Consider the following 21,398-nt stretch of genomic DNA (forward strand, 5'->3'; position numbering starts at 1 on the left):
GTTATTGTCATGTGTACTTCAGACATTTTGTTTTGCATAATTCTGTCATTAATAATAATCATCTCATGTAAATAACTTAATAAACTTTATTTATTTCATTAAACCCAATTTCATTAAACATTATCAAAGCTAGGAAGGAATTAAGTATTATAATTTTGAATTATTTTTATAAAAACAGAATTACAATAAAATTTGTTTGTATTAAGAAGTTTTTAAATAGTTTTTATTGATTTCCAATTTAAAAACTTAAAATTCTGAACAATGCAATACTTCCTACTTTGTGGCATTTCTAGTGAACTGACCATTGTCTCTTTCAGAAAGACAATGCAATGCGTCATAAGGCTGCTTCTGCTGTAACTGTGTGTTTACGACATGAATGTAACCACACTTGACTGGCCTCCACAGAGCCCAGATTTCAACCCTACTGAATATCTGTGGAGTGAACTGGAGTGTTGGGTGAGGTCAAGGGGATGTCTGCCCCACAACAGCTCAGGACCTCAGTATATGCCAAGTGATCAACGGATCCAAAATTCTCATTGATTGCTATCACACACTTGTGAAAAGTATGCCCCATAGAACTGCTGCAGTCATCGCAGTGAAAGGAGGTAGTACATCTTATAAAGGTGGGCACCATGGCTGTTTGTTCCTCACACTATAGTGTCTGTTGACTTCTTTCCAAGCAGTGTATATAGTGTATTAAACTGGGACAGTCTCAAGTCCTACTTTAGCTCTGGTTGAAAATTTTTACATTACCATCACAAATTGGCAGTTAATAGGCAAACTATAGCACAGCATTTTTTTTTAGTCTACAGTCCTTACTTTAACTGATTTGAACACGATAGTAAAAAAGCTGGTAGACCATCCTATTTGGAGATCATGATTGACTGTTTCCAGATACTGAAAAAGAATGATGCTAAAAGATGTTGAGGATAGTATGCTTGTAATAGGGTTGGAAAAGGTTGAATGGAAAATTTCGGAACTTTTGAGTCACTCATTTTCATTGAGTTAGACTAATTGATTAGGACTTCATGGGCTTCCTTAATGCAGGAAAGAAACAGGTCTTTCCAAACAAGTATGGGAAAAGTTTCTAAAAGTTTCCAGTCATGACTCTAACGTATGACCACAAAGGCCTAATTTCTCAAAATTAATAAAGTTGATGTGCCATTTGTGTTCTTCTTTACTGATAAGTGTTGTGTATCCTATTTTCCCTTATATAGGATAAATTAAAGATGCACTTAATTTGCACATCCCAACAAATGAACTTGGGGGGGGGGAATCTTCAGAAAAACTAAACAGATTTTTTAATTTTACAAGGTTTACAAGTAGCACTGAGATTGTTTTTAGAAAGCACTCTGCTTATTCTTGTAATTATTTACTGTTTAATAACCATGATTTACGAATGGATCACTAACATTATCTCAATTTTTAGCAATTAGTTAGAGATCTCCTTTTTTAATTACACTAGTAACACTAGCTAATTATATTGATGTGAATCTTTGTTTATATACTGATCTATATATTCTAGTAGCAAGACTTATACGTTGGTCATACATAACTGGTAATTAGTTTACGGAATTAACAACACATATAAAGTATATTAATTAAAGGTAACTTTAATGAATAACTTCTATATTTCGGCAACGTCACGTTGCCATCTTCAGGAACATAAAGATATGGTATGTGTAAGCAGGCACTAACAAAAGCAAATGAGGAAGAAAGCAAGAAACTAATATTGTTCCTAAAGTGCTAATGGTGCCCTCTGGTGAGCTAATTTGGTTGTCTTGGCAGTTGGGCTGAAGTTCTCATAATGTAAGTCTCACAAATTTGGGGTAGTTTCATGCACCCAAATTTGTTGAGGTTAGGAACGTTTTTTAGAGCTGCTGATGATTCCTTGAATAATCTTTCATATTTAAACTTGCTGCGGTGTATTATTTTTGTTTTCTTCCAACAAATTCTATGGTGGGTATCTAAGGCATGGTCTGCCAGCCCAAAGCGTCTGTACTGGTGAAACCAGATGTAGTCTTGGTGTTCTAAAATCCTGATATTTGTTGTTCTGCCTGTTTGGCCAAATTAGGACAATTTGCAGCTGCAAGGGACCTGGTATACACCAGGTAGGTCTAGGGGAAGTGGTTGGTCTTTGGTAGAGTGGATAAGGGATGCCAACTTTTTATATGGTCTGTAACAAGAAGTAAGGTCATATTTTTTGAGGATATTGGTTATTTTCTCAGAGGTACCCTGGATGTAGGGGATGGTGATAGATTTGGTGTAATCTTTATTGTGGAGGGGGGGGGTTGTGGTTTACTGGTTTTAGTATTTTTTGGATTTTTTTGGGGTTATAGCCATTGGCTAAGAAAGTGTTGAGGATGTGGTTTAGTTCAGTAGTTAGGGCCTTGTCATCTGAGCAGATTAATTTTGCCCTGTTATATAGTGTTTTTATAACCCCATGTTGTTGTGAGGGGGGGGGATTGCTGGTGAATGTATCTGCAAGTATGGGTGGGTTTTCTGTAAACAGAGAAAACCAAAGATCCATCAAGCTGGCGAGTGATTAAAGTGTCTAGGAAGGGGAGGGTGTTGTTTTCCTCTTTTTCTAAGGTGACCTGGACTGTGGGGTGTTGGTTGTTTAAGTGTGTTAGGAAGGAGTGGAGTGAGTCTGAGCCATGTGGCCAAATAGCAAACACATCATCCACGTAGTGGGTTTTTGTGGGGTGGAGTTTAAGGCTTTCTCTTCAAAGGTCTCCATAAAGAAATTGGCCAAGGGTGGGGAAAGTGGTGAACCCATGGCTGTCCCCTCTATCTGTTTGTAGAACTTTCCTTGCCAAACGAAATATCCTGAGTTCATTGTGAACTGAAATAGGGCTGAGATATTGGGAGGAAACTTGGCTTGGATGAGCTCTAGGGTTTCTTTGAGTGGGACAAGGGATCAGATGTCAAAACTGACCATTATGTCAGTGTGTTGGAGCGAGAGGTTTTCTATACTGGCTTTAAAGTGGGCTGAGTTTTTTATGTGTGATGGTGTGTTGCCAGTATAGTGTGTGAGCGTTTTGGCTAAATGTTTGGCTAATTTATATGTGGGGGAATCAATGCCATCCACTATGGGACGTAATGGCACATTTTGTTTATGTATTTTTGGAAGTCCATATAATCTGGGGGGGGGGGGGTCTAGAGTTATAAGGTTTTAGTTTGTTAGTGACTTCCACAGGCCAAGAAGTGACTTTCTTAAGGAGTCTGTGGAGAGTTCTAATCTGAGAGCTGGTAGGATTATATTCAATAGGGAGGCAAGTAGTATGGTCTTGTACTAAAGCATTAAGCTTACCTTTGTAGTCCTTTTGATTTAGCAACACAGTGGCATTTCCCTTATCTGCTTTGGTGATTACTATTTTTTTGTTGTTCTTCATTTCTTGTAGGGCTGCATATTCTTCTTTGGATAATTTGGTTTTAGGAGGTTTGGCTTTAGTGAGAACACCGACTACATCCAGTCTGACATTGTTGGCGATCTGGTTAGGAAGGTTGCGAATTCCACGTTCTATTTGGATCATGATTTCCTCGGCAGGTATTATTTTAGGAGCTAGGGCGAAATTGTGACCACGTGCAAGTGCTGTGAGTGCTTCAGGCTTTATAACTACCGACGAGAGGTTCACTAGAGTGTTGAGTGGTGGCTGTGGTAAGGAAGTAGAATTCTTTATCAGGTTTTCGTATTTTTTCAATTGCCGACTTCATATTTTTTCGAATTCTTTTCTTGCTGATGCGCATGAGACATCATATAGTATCGTCCAAAGATCATGGTCAAGTGTATTCGAAAGCTCTTCCTCTAGCGCCCATAAGGTTTTGTTCTCATCGGCAAGGAGAACACGCATCATGGTAATTTGTTCTCTTAACAGGGCGAAGCTAGTGTGATTATAAATGCGCAGAGCTTTCTGTGAAGTAAAACGGTGCTTCAATATAGAAGTTCAATATAGAAATATAGAAGTTATTCATTAAAGTTACCTTTGATTAGTATACTTTATATGCGTTGTTAATTTCATAAACTAATTACCAGTTATGTATGACCAACGTATAACCTTTGCTACTAGAATTATGATCATCCACGGAGATTCCATCGCTCGAAAGGCCCGTCAATATGGCAAAATGAGGTTAAAGATATCCAGACAACTAAATCGTCTGACGTTCCTAAAACGCTGCCGGGATAACAAGGTAATCCCTAATTGTGTTAAATTGAAGCACCGTTTTACTTCACAGAAAGCTCTGCGCATTTATAATCGCACTAGCTTTGCCCTGTTAAGAGAACAAAATTACCGCGACGAGTGTTCTCCTTGCCGACGAAAACAAAACCTTACGGGCGCTAGAGGAAGCGCCCGTAAGCTTTCGAATACACTTGGCCATGATCTTTGGACGATACTTTATGACGTCTCATGTGCATCGGTAAGAAAAGAATTCGAAAAACTACGAAGTCGGCACTTGAAAAAATACGAAAACCTGATAAAGAATACTACTTCCTTACCGCAGCCACCACTCAACACTCTAGTCAACCTCTCGTCAGTAGTTTTAAAGCCTGAAGCACTCACAGAACTTGCACGTTGTCACAATTTCGCCCTAGCTCCTAAAAGAATACCTGCCGAGGAAATCATGATCCAAATAGAATGTGGAATTCGCAACCTTCCTAACCATATCGCCAACAATGTCAGACTGGATGTAGTCGGTGTTCTCACTAAAGCCAAACCTCCTAAAACCAACTTATCCAAAGACGAATATGCAGCCCTACAAGAAATGAAGAACAACAAAAAAATAGTAATCACCAAAGTGGATAAGCGAAACGCCACTGTGGTGCTAAATCAAAAGGACTACAAAGGTAAGCTTAATGCTTTAGTACCAGACCGTACTACTTGCCTCCCTATTGAATATAATCCTACCAGCTCTCAGATTAGAACTCTCCACAGACTCCTTAAGAAAGTCACTTCTTGGCCTGTGGAAGTCACTAACAAACTAAAACCTTATAACTCTAGACCCCCCTCCCCCCGATTATATGGACTCCCAAAAATACATAAACAAAATGTGCCATTACGTCCCATAGTGGATGGCATTGATTCCCCCACATATAAATTAGCCAAACATTTAGCCAAAACGCTCACACACTATACTGGCAACACACCATCACACATAAAAAACTCAGCCCACTTTAAAGCCAGTATAGAAAACCTCTCGCTCCAACACACTGACATAATGGTCAGTTTTGACATCTGATCCCTTGTCCCACTCAAAGAAACCCTAGAGCTCATCCAAGCCAAGTTTCCTCCCAATATCTCAGCCCTATTTCAGTTCACAATGAACTCAGGCTATTTCGTTTGGCAAGGAAAGTTCTACAAATAGATAGAGGGGACAGCCATGGGTTCACCACTTTCCCCACTCTTGGCCAATTTCTTTATGGAGACCTTTGAAGAGAAAGCCTTAAACTCCGCCCCACAAAAACCCACTATGTGGCTTCGTTACGTGGATGATGTGTTTGCTATTTGGCCACATGGCTCAGACTCACTCCACTCCTTCCTAACACACTTAAACAACCAACACCCCAGAGTCCAGTTCACCTTAGAAAAAGAGGAAAACAACACCCTCGCCTTCCTAGACACTTTAATCACTCGCCAGCTTGATGGATCTTTGGTTTTCTCTGTTTACAGAAAACCCACCCATACTGGCAGATACATTCACCAGCAATCCCCCCCCCTCACAACAATATGGGGTTATAAAAACACTATATAGCAGGGCAAAATTAATCTGCTCAGATGACAAGGCCCTAACTACTGAACTAAACCACATCCTCAACACTTTCTTAGCCAATGGCTATAAAAAAATCCAAAAAATACTAAAACCAGTAAACTACAACCCCCTCCACAATAAAGATTACACCAAATCTATCAACATCCCCTACATCCAGGGTACCTCTGAGAAAATAACCAATATCCTCAAAAAATATGACCTTACTTCTTGTTACAGACCATATAAAAAGGTGGCATCCCTTATCCACTCCACCAAAGACCAACCACTTCCCCTAGACCTACCTGGTGTATACCAGGTCCCTTGCAGCTGCAAATTGTCCTAATTTGGCCAAACAGGCAGAACAACAAATATCAAGATTTTAGAACACCAAGACTACATCCGGTTTCACCAGTACAGACGCTTTGGGCTGGCAGACCATGCCTTAGATACCCACCATAGAATTCGTTGGAAGAAAACAAAAATAATACACTGCAGCAAGTTTAAATACGAAAGATTATTCAAGGAATCTTCAGCAGCTCTAAAAAACGTTCCTAACCTCAACAAATTTGGGTGCATGAAACTACCCAAAATTTGTGAGACTTACATTATGAGAACTTCAGCCCAACTGCCAAGACAACCAAATTAGCCCACCAGAGGGCACCATTAGGACTTTAGGAACAATATTAGTTTCTTGCTTTCTTCCTCATTTGCTTTTGTTAGTGCCTGCGTGCACATACCATATCTTTATGTTCCTGAAGATGGCAACGTGACGTTGCCGAAATATAGAAGTTATTCATTAAAGTTACCTTTAATTAATATACTTTATATGCGTTGTTAATTCCGTAAAAATCTCATTCATTGATGACTTGCTAATTTTTTTAAGACAATGGTGCTTAAGAGTCAAAGTTCTATAATTGGGAGGAGACCTCCACATAACCTTTTAAGGAATGTAGAAAACCGACCACAGCTTCTGACCAAATGTTCAATCCTCAACATCTCATGATGCACCTTGTTAGGTATCTACCTGGATACTGAACAGATGAGGATGGATTAGCAATTTGGGATTTAACTGATCAAATTGTATTCTTATTGGCTTAAACCATAAATTCAAAAATGATAGTACAACGTGACAAAATTTCAAGCTTGCTGGGGTGCTGCCTGGTTAAACAAGGCCTGTTTTTTGTTGTTGTTTTTTTCTCAGAGAACTAGAGAGCACAAAAGCAGCTACTGGAACAAATCCCGAACGATTGGTACTATCAACGTTAAGAAGCATAAATGGAAAAGAAACAGAACTAGCAGAAGAAGTGGATAAGTACCAGATTGACATAATAAGCGTGACTGAAACAAAGAAGAGGAAAAGCAGATCTTCCTAAGCAGCAAATACAAAATGTCATATTCAGGCAATAACAATCAGAAAAAAGGAGTAGCTATAGTATGCAACACTAAATATCAGGATAATCTACTTGAATGGCAGGAAATATCAAGTAGAATGATATCGACAAATATCAGAATGGAGAACTGGACAATAACACTTATTTGTCATTGTCCAGTTCACCACTGAAAAAGAAAAAGTTGGTCCTTGTTGGAATAAGATATCTCGAGGCTATTGAAAAAGCTTAGAAATGGAAGAAAGAGTACTATGAAAGGAAATCAGAGATGACAAAGGTGACATGAAAACTGATGATAAAGATATTGCAGAAGTCTGGAGTAATTACTTTGAAAGACTACTAAATAAAACAGTGTCAGCAGAGTGGTAGAAAACACTCAACAGGAATGCAATAAAAAAAAACATACCTATAAGTGAAGTGGAAAAACCATCAAAAAATCTGAAATATGAAAAGATAGGTGGAGTGGATGATATTTGACCAGATTTTCCTTTCTTTTAATATATAGTGGATGATATTTGACCAGAAATGCTCAAATGTGGTCATATAAAAGTTTTACAGTGGCTGCACTGCATAATTCAAAAGGCCTGAATTACTGCATAATTCAAGCCTTCTGAATGAAACTTCAGAGAGTCGAATTCCAGATGATCGGAGTACGGCTCTCATAGTACCTTCCATAAAAAAGGAATTTCCTAAAATTAGATTCAGGCCAAATAGAGGGTGTCAGGAATAGATTTTTCACTTTAAGAGAAATAGTTGAAAAATCTTGGGAATATAACAAAGATTTGTATTTAAGTTTTGTTGATCTGGAAAAGGCATATGACAAGGTGCCAAAAGAAAAGCTTTTCAAACCATAACAATACATGGTGTAAATGGGACATATCAAGCAATACACAGTCTCTATTTGAGTTGTGGATCAGCAGTTAGAGTGGAAGGAGGCACAGGAGAATGTTGATGTTAATTCAGGTGTGTTATAAAAAATGTGCACATTATCTCCACTGTTATTCGTTATCTATATGGATCACATTATGAAGGAAAGTGGTATTGAATCTGATATCAAAATTGGTGATGTTAATCTCAGTTCTTTTCTTTATGTACATGAAGTTATACTTCTAAATACATCCGGTAAAAGTCTGCAAGACTGCCTGACTAATTGTATAACTATTGTAGTACATTTGTTATGAAAATCAGCAATAAAAAGACCAAACTATGAAAATAGGCAGAAACATTGAAAACATCAACTGTATCCTAAATTCAATATTAAATATGGAAATGGACAAGAGAATTATCAAAACTGGTAGTGTAGGAAGTATATAAAGCTAATTAGTGAAAACACTAAATTAGCTGTATATAAAACAATGTTCAAACCAATTTTAAATTTTAAATTATGGATCTGAGAACTGAGTTAGAAATAAAACACTTGATCAAAGACTGGAGACCACAAATATGAGAGTTCTGAGAAAGATTAGGGGTGTGAGCGGATGGAATCAATGGTAGTATCATATTAAAAACGAGGATATTAGGAAAGAACTTGCCATTGTTAGCATTCAGGAATGTATTAGCAAAGCTAATCTCAGACTCCGATATTATCAGATCTTATATTTCTGTCTTTTAAGGTGCTTTTTACTGTATCAATCCATCTACATCTTGGTCTTTCTCTGAGTCTTTCCTGCAACCTGGCAAAGAACACTTGTTTCGCTAATCCTTCTCTCCCATTCTGTTTAAGTGACCATACCACCTGAGATTAGCTCTACTAACACATTCCTGAATGATAACAATGACAAGTGCTTTCTTAATATACTAATTTTGGTATACTAATATACTGAAATACTAATATTTCAGTATTTAGTCATATTTTTAGAGAAGATGGCAAATTAAATATTGAAATACAAAACATGATAAGTAAAGCAGGTATGGAGGCAGATGAATAAATTTATATGAAATAACAGAAATGAGTCAAAACATTCAATTAGAAGTACATAAGAAAGTGTTCAAATCAGTTTTGACTTATCCACAGAGACAAGTTAGAAAAAAAAAAAAATGATCAAAGACTAGCAACCAGAGACATGAGAATATTATACATGATCAGAAATAGATTCTCATTTTAATCCTTTACCCAAGCATAAGCAAATAAAGCTTACAAATGAAGTATCTTCACTAGTCAAATTACATGCTGAAAGTTTTTACATCACCAGCATAGTAGAGGAAAAAATTAAAATATAACAATTCCTTACTCTTGCACAAGTAACCTGGCTATGTAGGCAATGTGATTTCATTTTACCGAGATCTAACATGACTTCAGATGGAATGATCTGGCTTCATCATAAAAAAAAAGTATGCAGATTAATCATAGCAGATCTCCACTTAACATAACTATGTTGTACCATACCTATAATAGTATATGTCTATATACTATTATATATATGTCGTATAATATACTAATACCTATATGTCGTACTGCAGGGTTTCCCAAAGTGGACTCTGCAGAGCTTTAGGGATCCACAACTGAAATTCTAGGGCTTTGCAAATCTTGTTTACAAACATTCACTTTTTTTTTAAATTAATGAATCAATGATATGATGCTACAAGTTACATCCATCATACCAGACTTTGAAAAACTCTGCAGTTCAAAACAACAATTGCACTGTAGCCATTAAAATGAACTTAATTTTTTTTTAATTTACAGAGCACTAAATTGTAAAATGGCGAGTGTTTATTGATTGATTCCTGTTTTTCATTTATTTTAAAGATTGAGTTGTGAGGGGTCTGCAAAAAAATGTTGCTTGTTTTAGGGCTCCACTTTAGCAAGAAGTTTGGGAAACCCTGCTGTACTGTACTCAACATACAATCTAGGTCAAGTATATCCCAGATACAATTCAAACTAATTTTTCTGTCACTCTGTCTATAACACAAAGAACTCACTGGGATGCCTGTCATAATGGCTTTGCCCATTACAGATTTGATGGAGGAACTGTGAACTACTCATTCCACCTCATTCCACAGATGCTCTATTGGGTTGAGGTCTCTGGAGTGAGTTGGCCATTGAAGTAAAGGAAACTCACTGTCGTGTTCCTTGAACCATACTACATGCTTTGTGGCATGGCACAGTGTCTTGCTGATAGTACCCTTTGACAATGGGTAAACTGCAGCCATGAATGGGCGAACTTGTTCAGTGATGACATTAAGATAGGCTGTGGCATTCGCATGGTGTTCAACTGGTATCAGGGAACTTAACGTGTGCCAAGAAAACATTCTCCCACACTGTTATACTACCACCACCAGGCTGAGCTATTACCAATCAGGAAGGTCCATGTCTTCAAGTTGTTGCTGCCATATTCTGGTTCTGCCATCAGATGATACAGCACAAACTGGGACTCGTCAGACCAGGTGACATTTTTCCAGTCATCAGCTGTCTAATGGTAGTGGTCACGTGCCCGCTGAAACCACATCTCCTGTTTTGAGTCGATGGCAGTGGGACCCAGGATGGTCATCATCATCATCTCCTGTATCCCATCAATGACAGCGTGCAATGAACTGCGCACACCAAAATTACATCTGACCATCGCTGTTGTACTGAGCTGTGATCTGACTGGTTGTAGCCCTCCTGTCATGTTTCACAATCCTTGTCATTCTTTTATGATCTTGTGCATCAATGAATTGTTTTCATCTGCAGGAAGGACTGCTGTTGGCTTGAAGTAGTCTGGTTATCACACCGTTCCTAGTACACCCTAAGCATCAATGAATTGTTTAGGGTGTACCAGGGTGCATCAGTATCTCACAATTGTCTACTCTTCTGGGCTTGTCATGCACAACAGTGCATGACAACACAGAAGAGTAGACAATTGTGAGATACTGGCACCAACAATCATGCCTTTTATCCATTATGGGGCATTAAATGCAAAAAAGACAGAACTATCGAATGCCTAACTTATACAAACTATAGCCACATGACTCAACAACTTCAGGAACAGTCTATTAAATGGGAAGGTGTTCCTAATAAAGTTGCTCCACTTAACCCTTTAACTGCCACGATCGAGTTAACTCGATCGATGAAAAATCGATTTAACTCGATTTTTCATCCTGCATACAGACAAATCGGCCCTACAGAACACACGTAATTTACAGACAAAAAATACTAGTTGTGGTGGAGGGCGGTAGATGGCGTTAATGTGGATTGGTAGTAGAGGTTCGGGTGGAGACTGAGAGTTGTACAGTAGGTGTCCTCCTGCGATGAGTCTCCAGACTCCTTGGAGGTGTCATGAATCATAATAATAATAATAATATGCAGTACGATGCATAAACTACGTGACTGCGGGGATTTCCGTGATGTCACAATATGGCGTCTACCAGTAAATATCCGCATTATCTTACTGATGATCAAATTGGTGAATTGTTAACAACAAATGAGTCGGGAGAAGAATTGTCTGAGTTAAGTGAATTGTGTACTTCAGATGAAGAAGATCCTGGTGATTCTACATAAATTAATGTGTGTAATTTGCTTAATCAAGTGGACATCCCTTGATTATGCAAATTTTATAAAACACTATTATTGCCATTTTTGTGAGTGAACAAGTGTATATCAAGAATGTATGATGCTGTCCGGAATTCTTACTTCAGTAAGAATTTTAATTGATTTTATTTATAAATTTTTTGCAAAATTAATTCAGCACATGGGACAATGTCAGTAGAATATAAAATCAGCAGTTAAAGAGTTAAGTGCATATAGAGGGAGAGCTGGTTATGAACAGGTTCAGGTGTTGTTGAGAGAATGATGAGAATTATCTGGAATTCTGGTTGGTTGGTTGGTGAAAAATTTGTTAAATCATTACTGATAGTAAATAGTTTGGCTTCTTTTCCAGCCTGGTCTGTGAAGTCAGAAGAGGATTGTCGGTCTGAACTGTAGAGGTTGAAATGATCCATGAAGATTATCTGACTACTAGGATAATTAGATTGTTATTAAATTTAGTTTAATCCTTTATCTAAGTGTGAGCAAACAAAGTTTGCACCTGAAAATATCTTCAGGACTGGGGTAAGGTAGTACACCACCAGGCAACTTGTAGCAAAGGTGGCCAAGCTACCATCACTCCTATTTCAGTATCTCCCATAATGCAAAGCACATCCCCTTTCGGACATGTATCCTGCTATGCATTAAAGGAAGGGCCACTACCCACACCAGTTTCAACCTTTACTGAGGTCTCGTCAGTGGGACGAGACCTTAATAAAGGTTGAAACTGGTATGGGTAGTGGCCCTTCCCTTAATGCATAACATTATACATATCCGCAAGGAGAAGTGTTTTGCATTATGGGGGATACTGAGATAGTAGTGATGGTAGCTTGGCCACCTTTGCTACGAGTCGCCTGGTGTTGTACTATCTTACCCCAGCCCTGAAGATATTTTTAGGCGCAAACTTTGTTTGCTCACACTTGGATAAAGGATTAAACTAAATTTGTTATAGTATAACCAAGTGCAAAATAAACTTTCAAAATCAAATAATTAGACTGTGTGTGTGTGTGTGTGTGTGTGTGTGTGTGTGTGTGTGTGTGTGTGTGTGTGTGTGTGTGTGTGTGAGTGAGTGAGTGAGAGTGAGTGAGTGAGAGAGAGAGAGAGAGAGAAAGAGAGTGAGATGAACTTTCAGAGATAAATAATCAAACAGATCAGTGACAGAGTTTGCAGAACAGCAAATGAAGGCAACAAAGTGAAGTAAGGAAATCTTGAACCAATGCAGATTATATAGAGGAGATTCCAGGTCCAATAATCTTTGGTATGGGATATCAGACCTGACAAATGAGCACTCCTGCCCTTTTTACAAAAAGGCATCATGGAAGACATAATGAGGAAAGTTGAGATGAAATGTTGTTGCAGATGATGTCAGTTGTGGTATGATGGATAGCATATCGAGTTTGGATATCTGTAGGTGATGGTGCACATCATTGAAATCAAAACTGAGACTGCATGTGTCAAGTCAATCTGGAAGTGCCTAGAACAGAATTCTGATATTCTGTTCAACTTTTTGGGATATGTTGTTGTTGTTTTGCAATTTGTGGTACAATTTTTGTATTTTTTTTTGAGATTTCTTTGGTAGTTTTTGTGGGAAATATTTTAACTGCAGTGACTCTAGAATTTTTTAAACTATCATGTTGCAAGTGAAATAATGAGAAAATTTAAAAAGTAGGATCAGCCAATTCAAGCATGACTTCAGACAATGTTGTCTAAAAGTTGCTATACCTGAACAACCTCCTGCTGCTACTTCCTGGGCAAAGGAAGTAGCAGCAGGATTATTTGTCAGTTAATCAGGAAGACTCCCAAAGTGTTACTAACAGGTTTGATCCCATGTACTATCCAGCAACAAGTTTGCAGAAACCGCTTTACTTCTGTACGCTTGAATATAGAAGGTACTGTCTCCCAAGTTAAATAATTATGGTGTGAAGATGAACAGAGAAGCCTCTGCCCACACTGCATGTAGGAAGAAGGGGGGGGAGGAACAAAAGACCCTGCTCTGAAGACAAAACATGAAAGGCCACTTTGTGCCTCCAATGAGCAGGACAATGATAGTGGTGTTTCACTGAGTGATGAAAGACATCAACCACCTGGAGATCAAATTGACATTTCCTCCAGCTGGTATGCTTTAAAGCAATAACACTTGCCTCACCAGAGCCCTGTTTGTGGAAACAGGCCATACTACAGGAACGTTGGAATGTCTTAGGTGGAAGAGGTAGCATATTGCACAATCAAGCCTTTAAAGGCCTGAACAATATATTCTATGGGTGAATGTCAGAACATTTAGCCAATTTATCAACATAATTTTTTTTTTATTACCGTTAATCGAAGATATGTTTATCATGACATTATGGGATATCATATGGACTAAACATCACAATCGTTTCATACCTTACCTGGTAAACCACTAGCTCATTCACAACGTTTACCACCATTAACACCCCAACTGCCCATGATGTCTATAGACGTCCAGCAAAATCTGGATACAATTCTGTAACACCTACTGAATAACATAGATAAGAAGTGCAATTTGGTCTCACTATTTCATCCACCATAGCCGGTAGAGAGGTTAAGGTTCATGTGTATACCTACCAATAGCAAGATGAAATCATATCAAGCAAATCTTGAATAGACTAACGGATATTTTTTCATAAGAACAATATGGAAGAAACACATCACAGGAAAGAATCAATGTGTTTTTCAGCAATCAGAATTTATAAACAAAGAATTTATAAGAATATGGCTCTTTTTTTTTTTCCTCATACAGAATAATGATATGTAAAAATCATGCAGGAAAAAAAAAAAAGCAAAACAATTTCCTTGTTCTTCTAATAATTTTCATACTTGAATCATAAGAAATAAATGTAATTAAATAATTTCATTACAAATAGTGTCAGGCTAGGCATTTATCTCTGGCTTAAATCAAATGCATTGATATCTAAATTAACTAATTTATTTCGATAACGACTGCATTAAGGTTCTCCCTAATATAGAGGTAATCCAAGACAGGTAATCTTGGATATACACTGCTTGAAAAGAAGTCAACAGACACCCCCCCCCCCCATGGGCAAGGCGCATCATGCCATGTAACAAGTCATGTGTTTGTAGCCATTATAAATTGGAGGAATGTGATGCTCCCAAGTCAGTGCAACTGTGTCCAGGTGAAATGGCTGCAAGAAGGAAACTGATGGAGTTTGAAATAGACATTGTGATAGGATGCCATGTTGCAGGCCTGTTTCAGCAAATCGTTGACAAATTGGGCTATCCCAGGTCAACCATCAGTGATACTATATGGAGATGGAAGCACAGGGAGTCGACTGCAAGTGCTACCAGCAGTGGATGACCCACCACACTCACCGAATGAGACTGAAGAGTGCTTCGAAGTAATATGTAAATAACGCCATTTGTTGGCAAATACCTTGAATGCAGAGTTCTGGGCATCAACTGGAACATGAATCTGCACAAAAACATTCAGAACCAAGAGCAACATGGATTTCTATGGTAGGATCACAATATGCAAGCCCCACATTACCCAAACCAATATGCAGTGTCATTTTCGGTGGTGCAAAGAGAATGTACAGTAAGATGTGGAAGCTTGGAAAGCTGTGTTATGGAGTGATGAATCAAGCTAAATCCTCTACCAAGCAGATGGATTGGTGTGGGTGTTTCAGATGACCGGTGAACATCTCTTACCAGAGTGCGTAACCCCAACTATGAAATTTTTTGAGGTGGCGGTGTGATGCTATGGTCCTGTTTTTCCTGGTTGGCCTCATATCTCTATTTGTGGTGCTATGAACATTGAACTCCGAGGTATCCTTGTGGATACCAATGTCACCACACTTGACTGGCCTCCAGGGGAGCCCTGATTTCAACCCTACTGAATATGGATCCGAATTTCCCACTGATTGCTATCATACGGTTGCAGAAACTATGCCTCCATAGGATTGCTGCAGTCATCACAGCAAAAGGAAGTCCTACATCTTATTAAGGTGGGCATCATGGCTGTTTCTTCCTCACAGTATGGTGTCTGTTGCTTCATTCTGAGCAATGTACCTTATATTTGGATTACCCTAATATATATATATTAGATGCGTATAATCAGGGTGTGTTAAGTGTGCAGTGCATACCTACAGCAATATCACCATATTTTTGCATTAATTCCATTTAAAGGCTCCCCATTTGTTTCCTGGTTTCACGTGATTCCCTAAAATTAAAAACAATATACTGATGCTTCTTGAAGAGGACACTTTTTGATGCGTAAACATTGCAGTCTCCAAATATGGACACCTTTGAGCAGACATACAGATGGCACAGCAGATCAAATTCTTAGCATTCTTCCAGTGATTTTAAACCATTCAGAAGACAAAGCAGGGTGTATGTGTGTGCTGAGACAATAGCACCCAGAAATCAATGGCTTTATATAATTGGTTATTGTGTCAACCAATCCAATCAAATTTGCCAACCAATCCAATCAAATTTGCGTGCATGAAGCTTAGGACACTGATATAGACAAGTTTTTAATATAGAATTTTTTATGAATAATTCATAACTTTTTTTGCCCATATTTACAATGGGAAACAGTTGATGGCTTAGTGAATGTCCCATTTTTTGCCAGAGCTTTTGCAAATTGCATGACTGTAGTCAAAGGAGGTAAGCCTCATCCTCCTTTTCCAAATTTATTATTATATTTACACCTTTGAGTAATTCAAATATACCAACCAAATATAGTATTCTCGTTCATTATTGTTTTCTAATATATCTTAAAACAAACACATCATCCTACAATCCACACAGATTTGATTACAATTAACTGATAATTAAAGTATTCAAAGCTACCCTACAATTAATTGCATTGGACCAATTAAGATGAACGCTGATATGCTATGCACTCTTAAAACTTTCATCTTCTTCTTTGTCTATGATCTCTTATGCTTTTAAGCGTCGAGATTTTGCAAAAGTGATTTCCATGCTGTCCTGTCCAAGGTTTGTTGTTTAGCTTCTTTCCAGTTAATTTCCTTCTTTTCCAAGTTTTCTTTAATTTCCTTTTGCCAACCATTCCTGAGTCTGCCTATGTTTCTTTTTCCTATTTTCTGGCTTTCATATACAGTTTTTGCTATTCTTCCTTCTTCCATTCGATTAAGATGTCCAAACCATCTCATTTGGGCTTGTGTTATGAATTGATTCAGAGGTGCAACTTGAAGGCTGTCTCTTATGGTTTGATTTCTTATTCAGTCTGGTCTTGTTTTTTGTGCCACTTTCCTGAGATATTTCATTTCAATTGTTTGTAGTTTATTTGTGTTTCCTGTTGTTAAACACCAAGACTCACAACTGTATGTTAATGTTGGTAGAAACACTGAACGGTACACTGCCATTTTGGTATTCTGGGTGACTTCTTTCTTATCTAGGAGTGGGCCTTTCATTGTATAGAATAGCTTTGTTCCCCCTCTTATCCTGTTGTTAATTTCTGTGTCTAGTTTACCATCTTCTTGAATATATGATCCCAAGTATTTAAAGGAGTGGACTTGTTCCAGTTGATGATTCTCTATTTTTATTATGTGTTTTTGTTGGTTTCTAGATATGATTGTTTTAGTTTTATTTATATTTATGGTCATATTCCTTTTCTTTGTTTCTTCATACCAAATGTTGATATTGTACTTTCCTACAGTATTATACTCAATTCCTTCTCCAACGATTCATACATCGATAAAAATACAATCATATGGTCAAATTTCACATGAATTTTGTGGCTCGGGTTGTATAAGTCACACAACAGCACACCCAACCAAAATGGGCAAGTGACGCCCCTAATATATATATATGTGTGTGTGTGTGTGCGTGTTAGGATATCCAAAGAAGTACTTTGTTATTTTGATAATAACTGGATTAAAGTATTTCCTAATATATAGGTAATCCAAGGTAGGACACTGTTTTGTTGTTGTTTCTCTAGTTTGTTATTTTTTTCAATTCTAATCTAAGCTGAGTGTACTAAAAGTGAAAACAGAGATAACAAATGAACAAAAAAAAATATAATATGTGTATATACATACCATACCAATACTTTCTCTATTAAGAAAGAAGCTGAAAAATTAAAAAAATATATATTTACTCTTTTGATGTCTCTAGAAATGATTTATACAACAGCAGTTATAATATACTAGTTTTCTTTTTTATAATCTAGCTTCTACAGTACATCTATTCTATGAGAACTTTCTTTTATTAGTGAATTATTTCTGTTATTAGTGACAACACTGATTAGTAAAAATGGGAGAATGATAACCACTGCAAAGGATATAGTTGAGTTATTTAATAAGCAATTTATAAAGTTATTTCATTTTTGTGAATGTGACATCTTGCAGAATTTGAATGCAGTGGAAAAGGAGGAGGAAGAGGAACTGTTAGTAAGTGAGCAGAAGGTACATGAGGACTTGAATGAACTTGATGCTAATAAGTTTGTAGGAGTTGATAATGTTTCACCACATGTTTGAATGGAATGTTCCAGAGAGTTAACAACAGTTTGGACATATCTTTTTAACATAAGTCTTACACTGGGCAAAGTTCCAAAGGAGCAGAAAGAGGGCAAGCTTCTTCTACTTCATAAGGGAGGTGATATGACTAAGGGTCTGAATTATAGACAGGTCTGCATGTTTGAAGTTGTAGTTAAAATGCTAGAGAGGTAAGACAGGACAAGATTCAGAATTTGGTTGACAACAGCAAAATTCTCTGATAGTCAACATAGGTTTGTTAGGGAAGATCGTATTTTACAATCTGCTTAATTATTATAACGGGGTGACAAATACATTGGATAAGGGTGATGCATATACATGGTATATTTGGAATTTGCAAAGGCCTTTGATAAATTTCCACGACAATCTGATTTAAATTGCAATGAATGGAGACTACTAGATAGTAGATGAGAGAGTGGCTGTCTGATAGGCATAAACAAGTTGTCTATGAAGGAGCGGCATCTCAGAAGAGGAAAGTCACTAGCGGTATGTGACAAAGGTCTGTTCTGAAACCACTACTGTTCAACATGTATGTTAATGATATTGGGAGAAGTCTAAATGGTGATATGCAGTTGTTTGGAAATGATGCAAAATTGAACTATAAGGGGTAGAGCAGATGCTGTGGCTTTAAAACAGGACTTGAATATACTGGATGAACGGGCAAATAAGTGGGGTTTTTAGTTCAATGTTGCAAAGTGTAAGAGTTTGAAATTTGAGAAGCAAAGATGGAATGGAGAGTACACAATTGATGGAAATATCTTGGAGGAGGTAGAAGAGATGAGAGATCTAGATGTGATTATGGACAAAGATTTGGGGACACATTGCTAAAATTGTGAGGAGACAGCACAGTGAATAATGGGAATGATGCAGAGGGCACTGACTTGTAGAGGTAAGGATATTATGGTTGCATTGTATAATCCATTGATCAGGCCACATATGGATTACTGTGCACAGATTTAGGGTCACTGCTGTGAATCTCAATATCAATTCTTTAACTAACTGTAAGTTGTAATACTTCAGAAATACTAACATTAATTCATTATCTAATATATCATTGCAGGAGGTCCCAACGTTACATGTATATTTTATCACACCATGCCTTAAATATATTTTCTGTCTCTGAACTCACCATATTCTTGGGCAGTGCATTCTTATCACTTGCCACTCTCCATACAAAAAATCTGCTCCTCCACCCTCCCTGCTCACATGCTCCTTATACAGTTTCCAGGGATGACCTCTCTTCTCCCCTGTCTTCCCATATTCTGTGTAAAATATCCTCCATATTAATCAGGTAATAACCTCTTAACAACTTATATGTCTCAATCATAATTCTCTCCTTTCCTCCTATTTACCAATTTTTACAAATTTCAATTTCTCTGTCTTCATACCAGCATTCCAGAAACCAGTTTAGTCAATCATCTTTGTACCCTTTCCAATACCAGGTACCAAATGTACCTGGTATTGGAAAGGGTACAAAGATGATTTCAATTTCTCTGTCTTCATACCAGCATTCCAGAAACCAGTTTAGTCAATCATCTTTGTACCCTTTCCAATACCAGGTACCAAATGTACCTGGTATTGGAAAGGTGATTGGAAAGGGTACAAAGATGATCGACTAAACTGGTTTCTGGAATGCTGAGTATAAAGACAGAGAAATTGAAATTTGTAGAAATTGGTAAATAGGAGGAAAGGAGAGAATTATGATTGAGACATAAAAGTTGTTAAGAGGTTATTACCTGATTAATATGGAGGATATTTTACACAGAATATGGGAAGACAGGGGAGAAGAGAGGTCATCCCTGGAAACTATATAAGGAGCATGTGAGCAGGGGGGGGGAACAGATTTTTTGTATGGAGAGTGGCAAGTGATAAGAATGCACTGCCCAAGAATATGGTGAGTGCAGAGACAGAAAATATATTTAAGGCATGGTGTGATAAAATATACATGTGACGTTGGGACCTCCTGCAATGATATATTAGATAATGAATTAATATTAGTATTTCTGAAGTATTACAACTTACAGTTAGTTAAAGGATTGATATTGAGGTTCACAGCAGTGAATCTAAACTGAGTACCATAAGAAGTAACTGACTACTCTTATTACAAAAATCATTAGTCAAAACTCAATATGCCACATTTATTCCACAAGGACATTCCACTGAATACATCCTGCCATTCAATAAAAAAAAAACAGAAGATATTGAAAGCAAAAAAAAAGTTCAAATATTGTGTCATTCAACTCAACCAATGTACAAGTCATCAGTAATATAAGAAACCCAAAGGATTTATTATATGTTGAAGACCCACTAAGAAATACTCCCATGAGAATTTCAGCCCAATCACACAAAAATGAAAGAGAGTTTATGGGGGAGGGGAGTGTTCATCTTTTGTAAATGCCTCTGCAGATCACACCATTCAACTGATTTCAAAATTTGGAATACAGCTACATCATACACCTATATTCCAAATTTAGCCCTATATTCCAAATTTGGATTACTAGTAATAAGTAATTTGTGATGGGCCTCTGAAAAATTTAGCCCAATTTGACTAAAGTAAAGGGAAGTTCCAAGTAGAAAGGGAGTCATTTTCTTCCACAGATCCCTCTCGAGTTGATGTGTTCAATTAATTCAACCAAATTTGAAATACTTCTAATTTGTTAAGGACATTGTTAAGATCCCATGACAACTTCCACACAATCAGACTAAAATAAAAGGTTTAATCTGTAAAGGTTAGAAAAGAAAATATGTGCTTACACCACTTCTGGTTTGCTGAAGGAAAACACATACTGGATCACTAAATAACAGACACATATTCAATAAATATTGAAAAATAAAAATTCAAAAAAAAAATTCAATGAAACCTGTCAGTCCATTAAATAATCAAGTAACACAATACTTGTTTTCATTCCACAAAATTGCATGTTAACATCTCTTGTTGACACATAAAAAGAGAAAGTTTTTTTTAAATAAAACATCATGAAAATTATTAAGGTTACTTGTCTTTACCAGTCAACGGAAATAAAACACACCCATATCATCTCGAACTAGCTAACTTTTTTAATGCACTGGTATTAGCATATTTCATTATGGTGTGTGTGTGGGGGGGGGTAATTCAATACTCCAGACAGCCAGTGAAACACTGAAACAAATCTTATTAATTAACAGCAATCTTTCAACTATTTCTTGTTCTATGTTGGGGAGAAAAAAATCATCTCAAATGTACTATGCTAATGTATATTCATTACAAAAGTGAAAAATTAGATT

General features: G+C 37.2%; 1 protein-coding gene across 2 annotated transcripts in view; it reads right to left on the reverse strand.

Moving 5' to 3' along the window:
• Positions 1–21,398, reverse strand: part of APP-BP1 (Nedd8-activating enzyme E1 regulatory subunit APP-BP1) — a 316,563-nt gene that overhangs the window by 267,554 nt on the left and 27,611 nt on the right. For both annotated transcript variants that reach the window (XM_090398384.1, XM_090398383.1), the window contains one exon: positions 17,679–17,709. In XM_090398384.1, coding sequence (XP_090254510.1) covers positions 17,679–17,681 — 3 coding nt within the window. In that variant the 5' untranslated portion in view covers positions 17,682–17,709. The remainder of the gene's footprint in view (positions 1–17,678; positions 17,710–21,398) is intronic.

The sequence above is a fragment of the Typopeltis vanoorti genome, chromosome 9 (genome assembly GCF_054136105.1).
Source record: "Typopeltis vanoorti isolate ZY-2024b chromosome 9, IOZ_Tvanoo_1.0, whole genome shotgun sequence".
In the NCBI taxonomy this organism is placed as follows: Eukaryota; Metazoa; Arthropoda; class Arachnida; order Uropygi; family Thelyphonidae; genus Typopeltis; species Typopeltis vanoorti.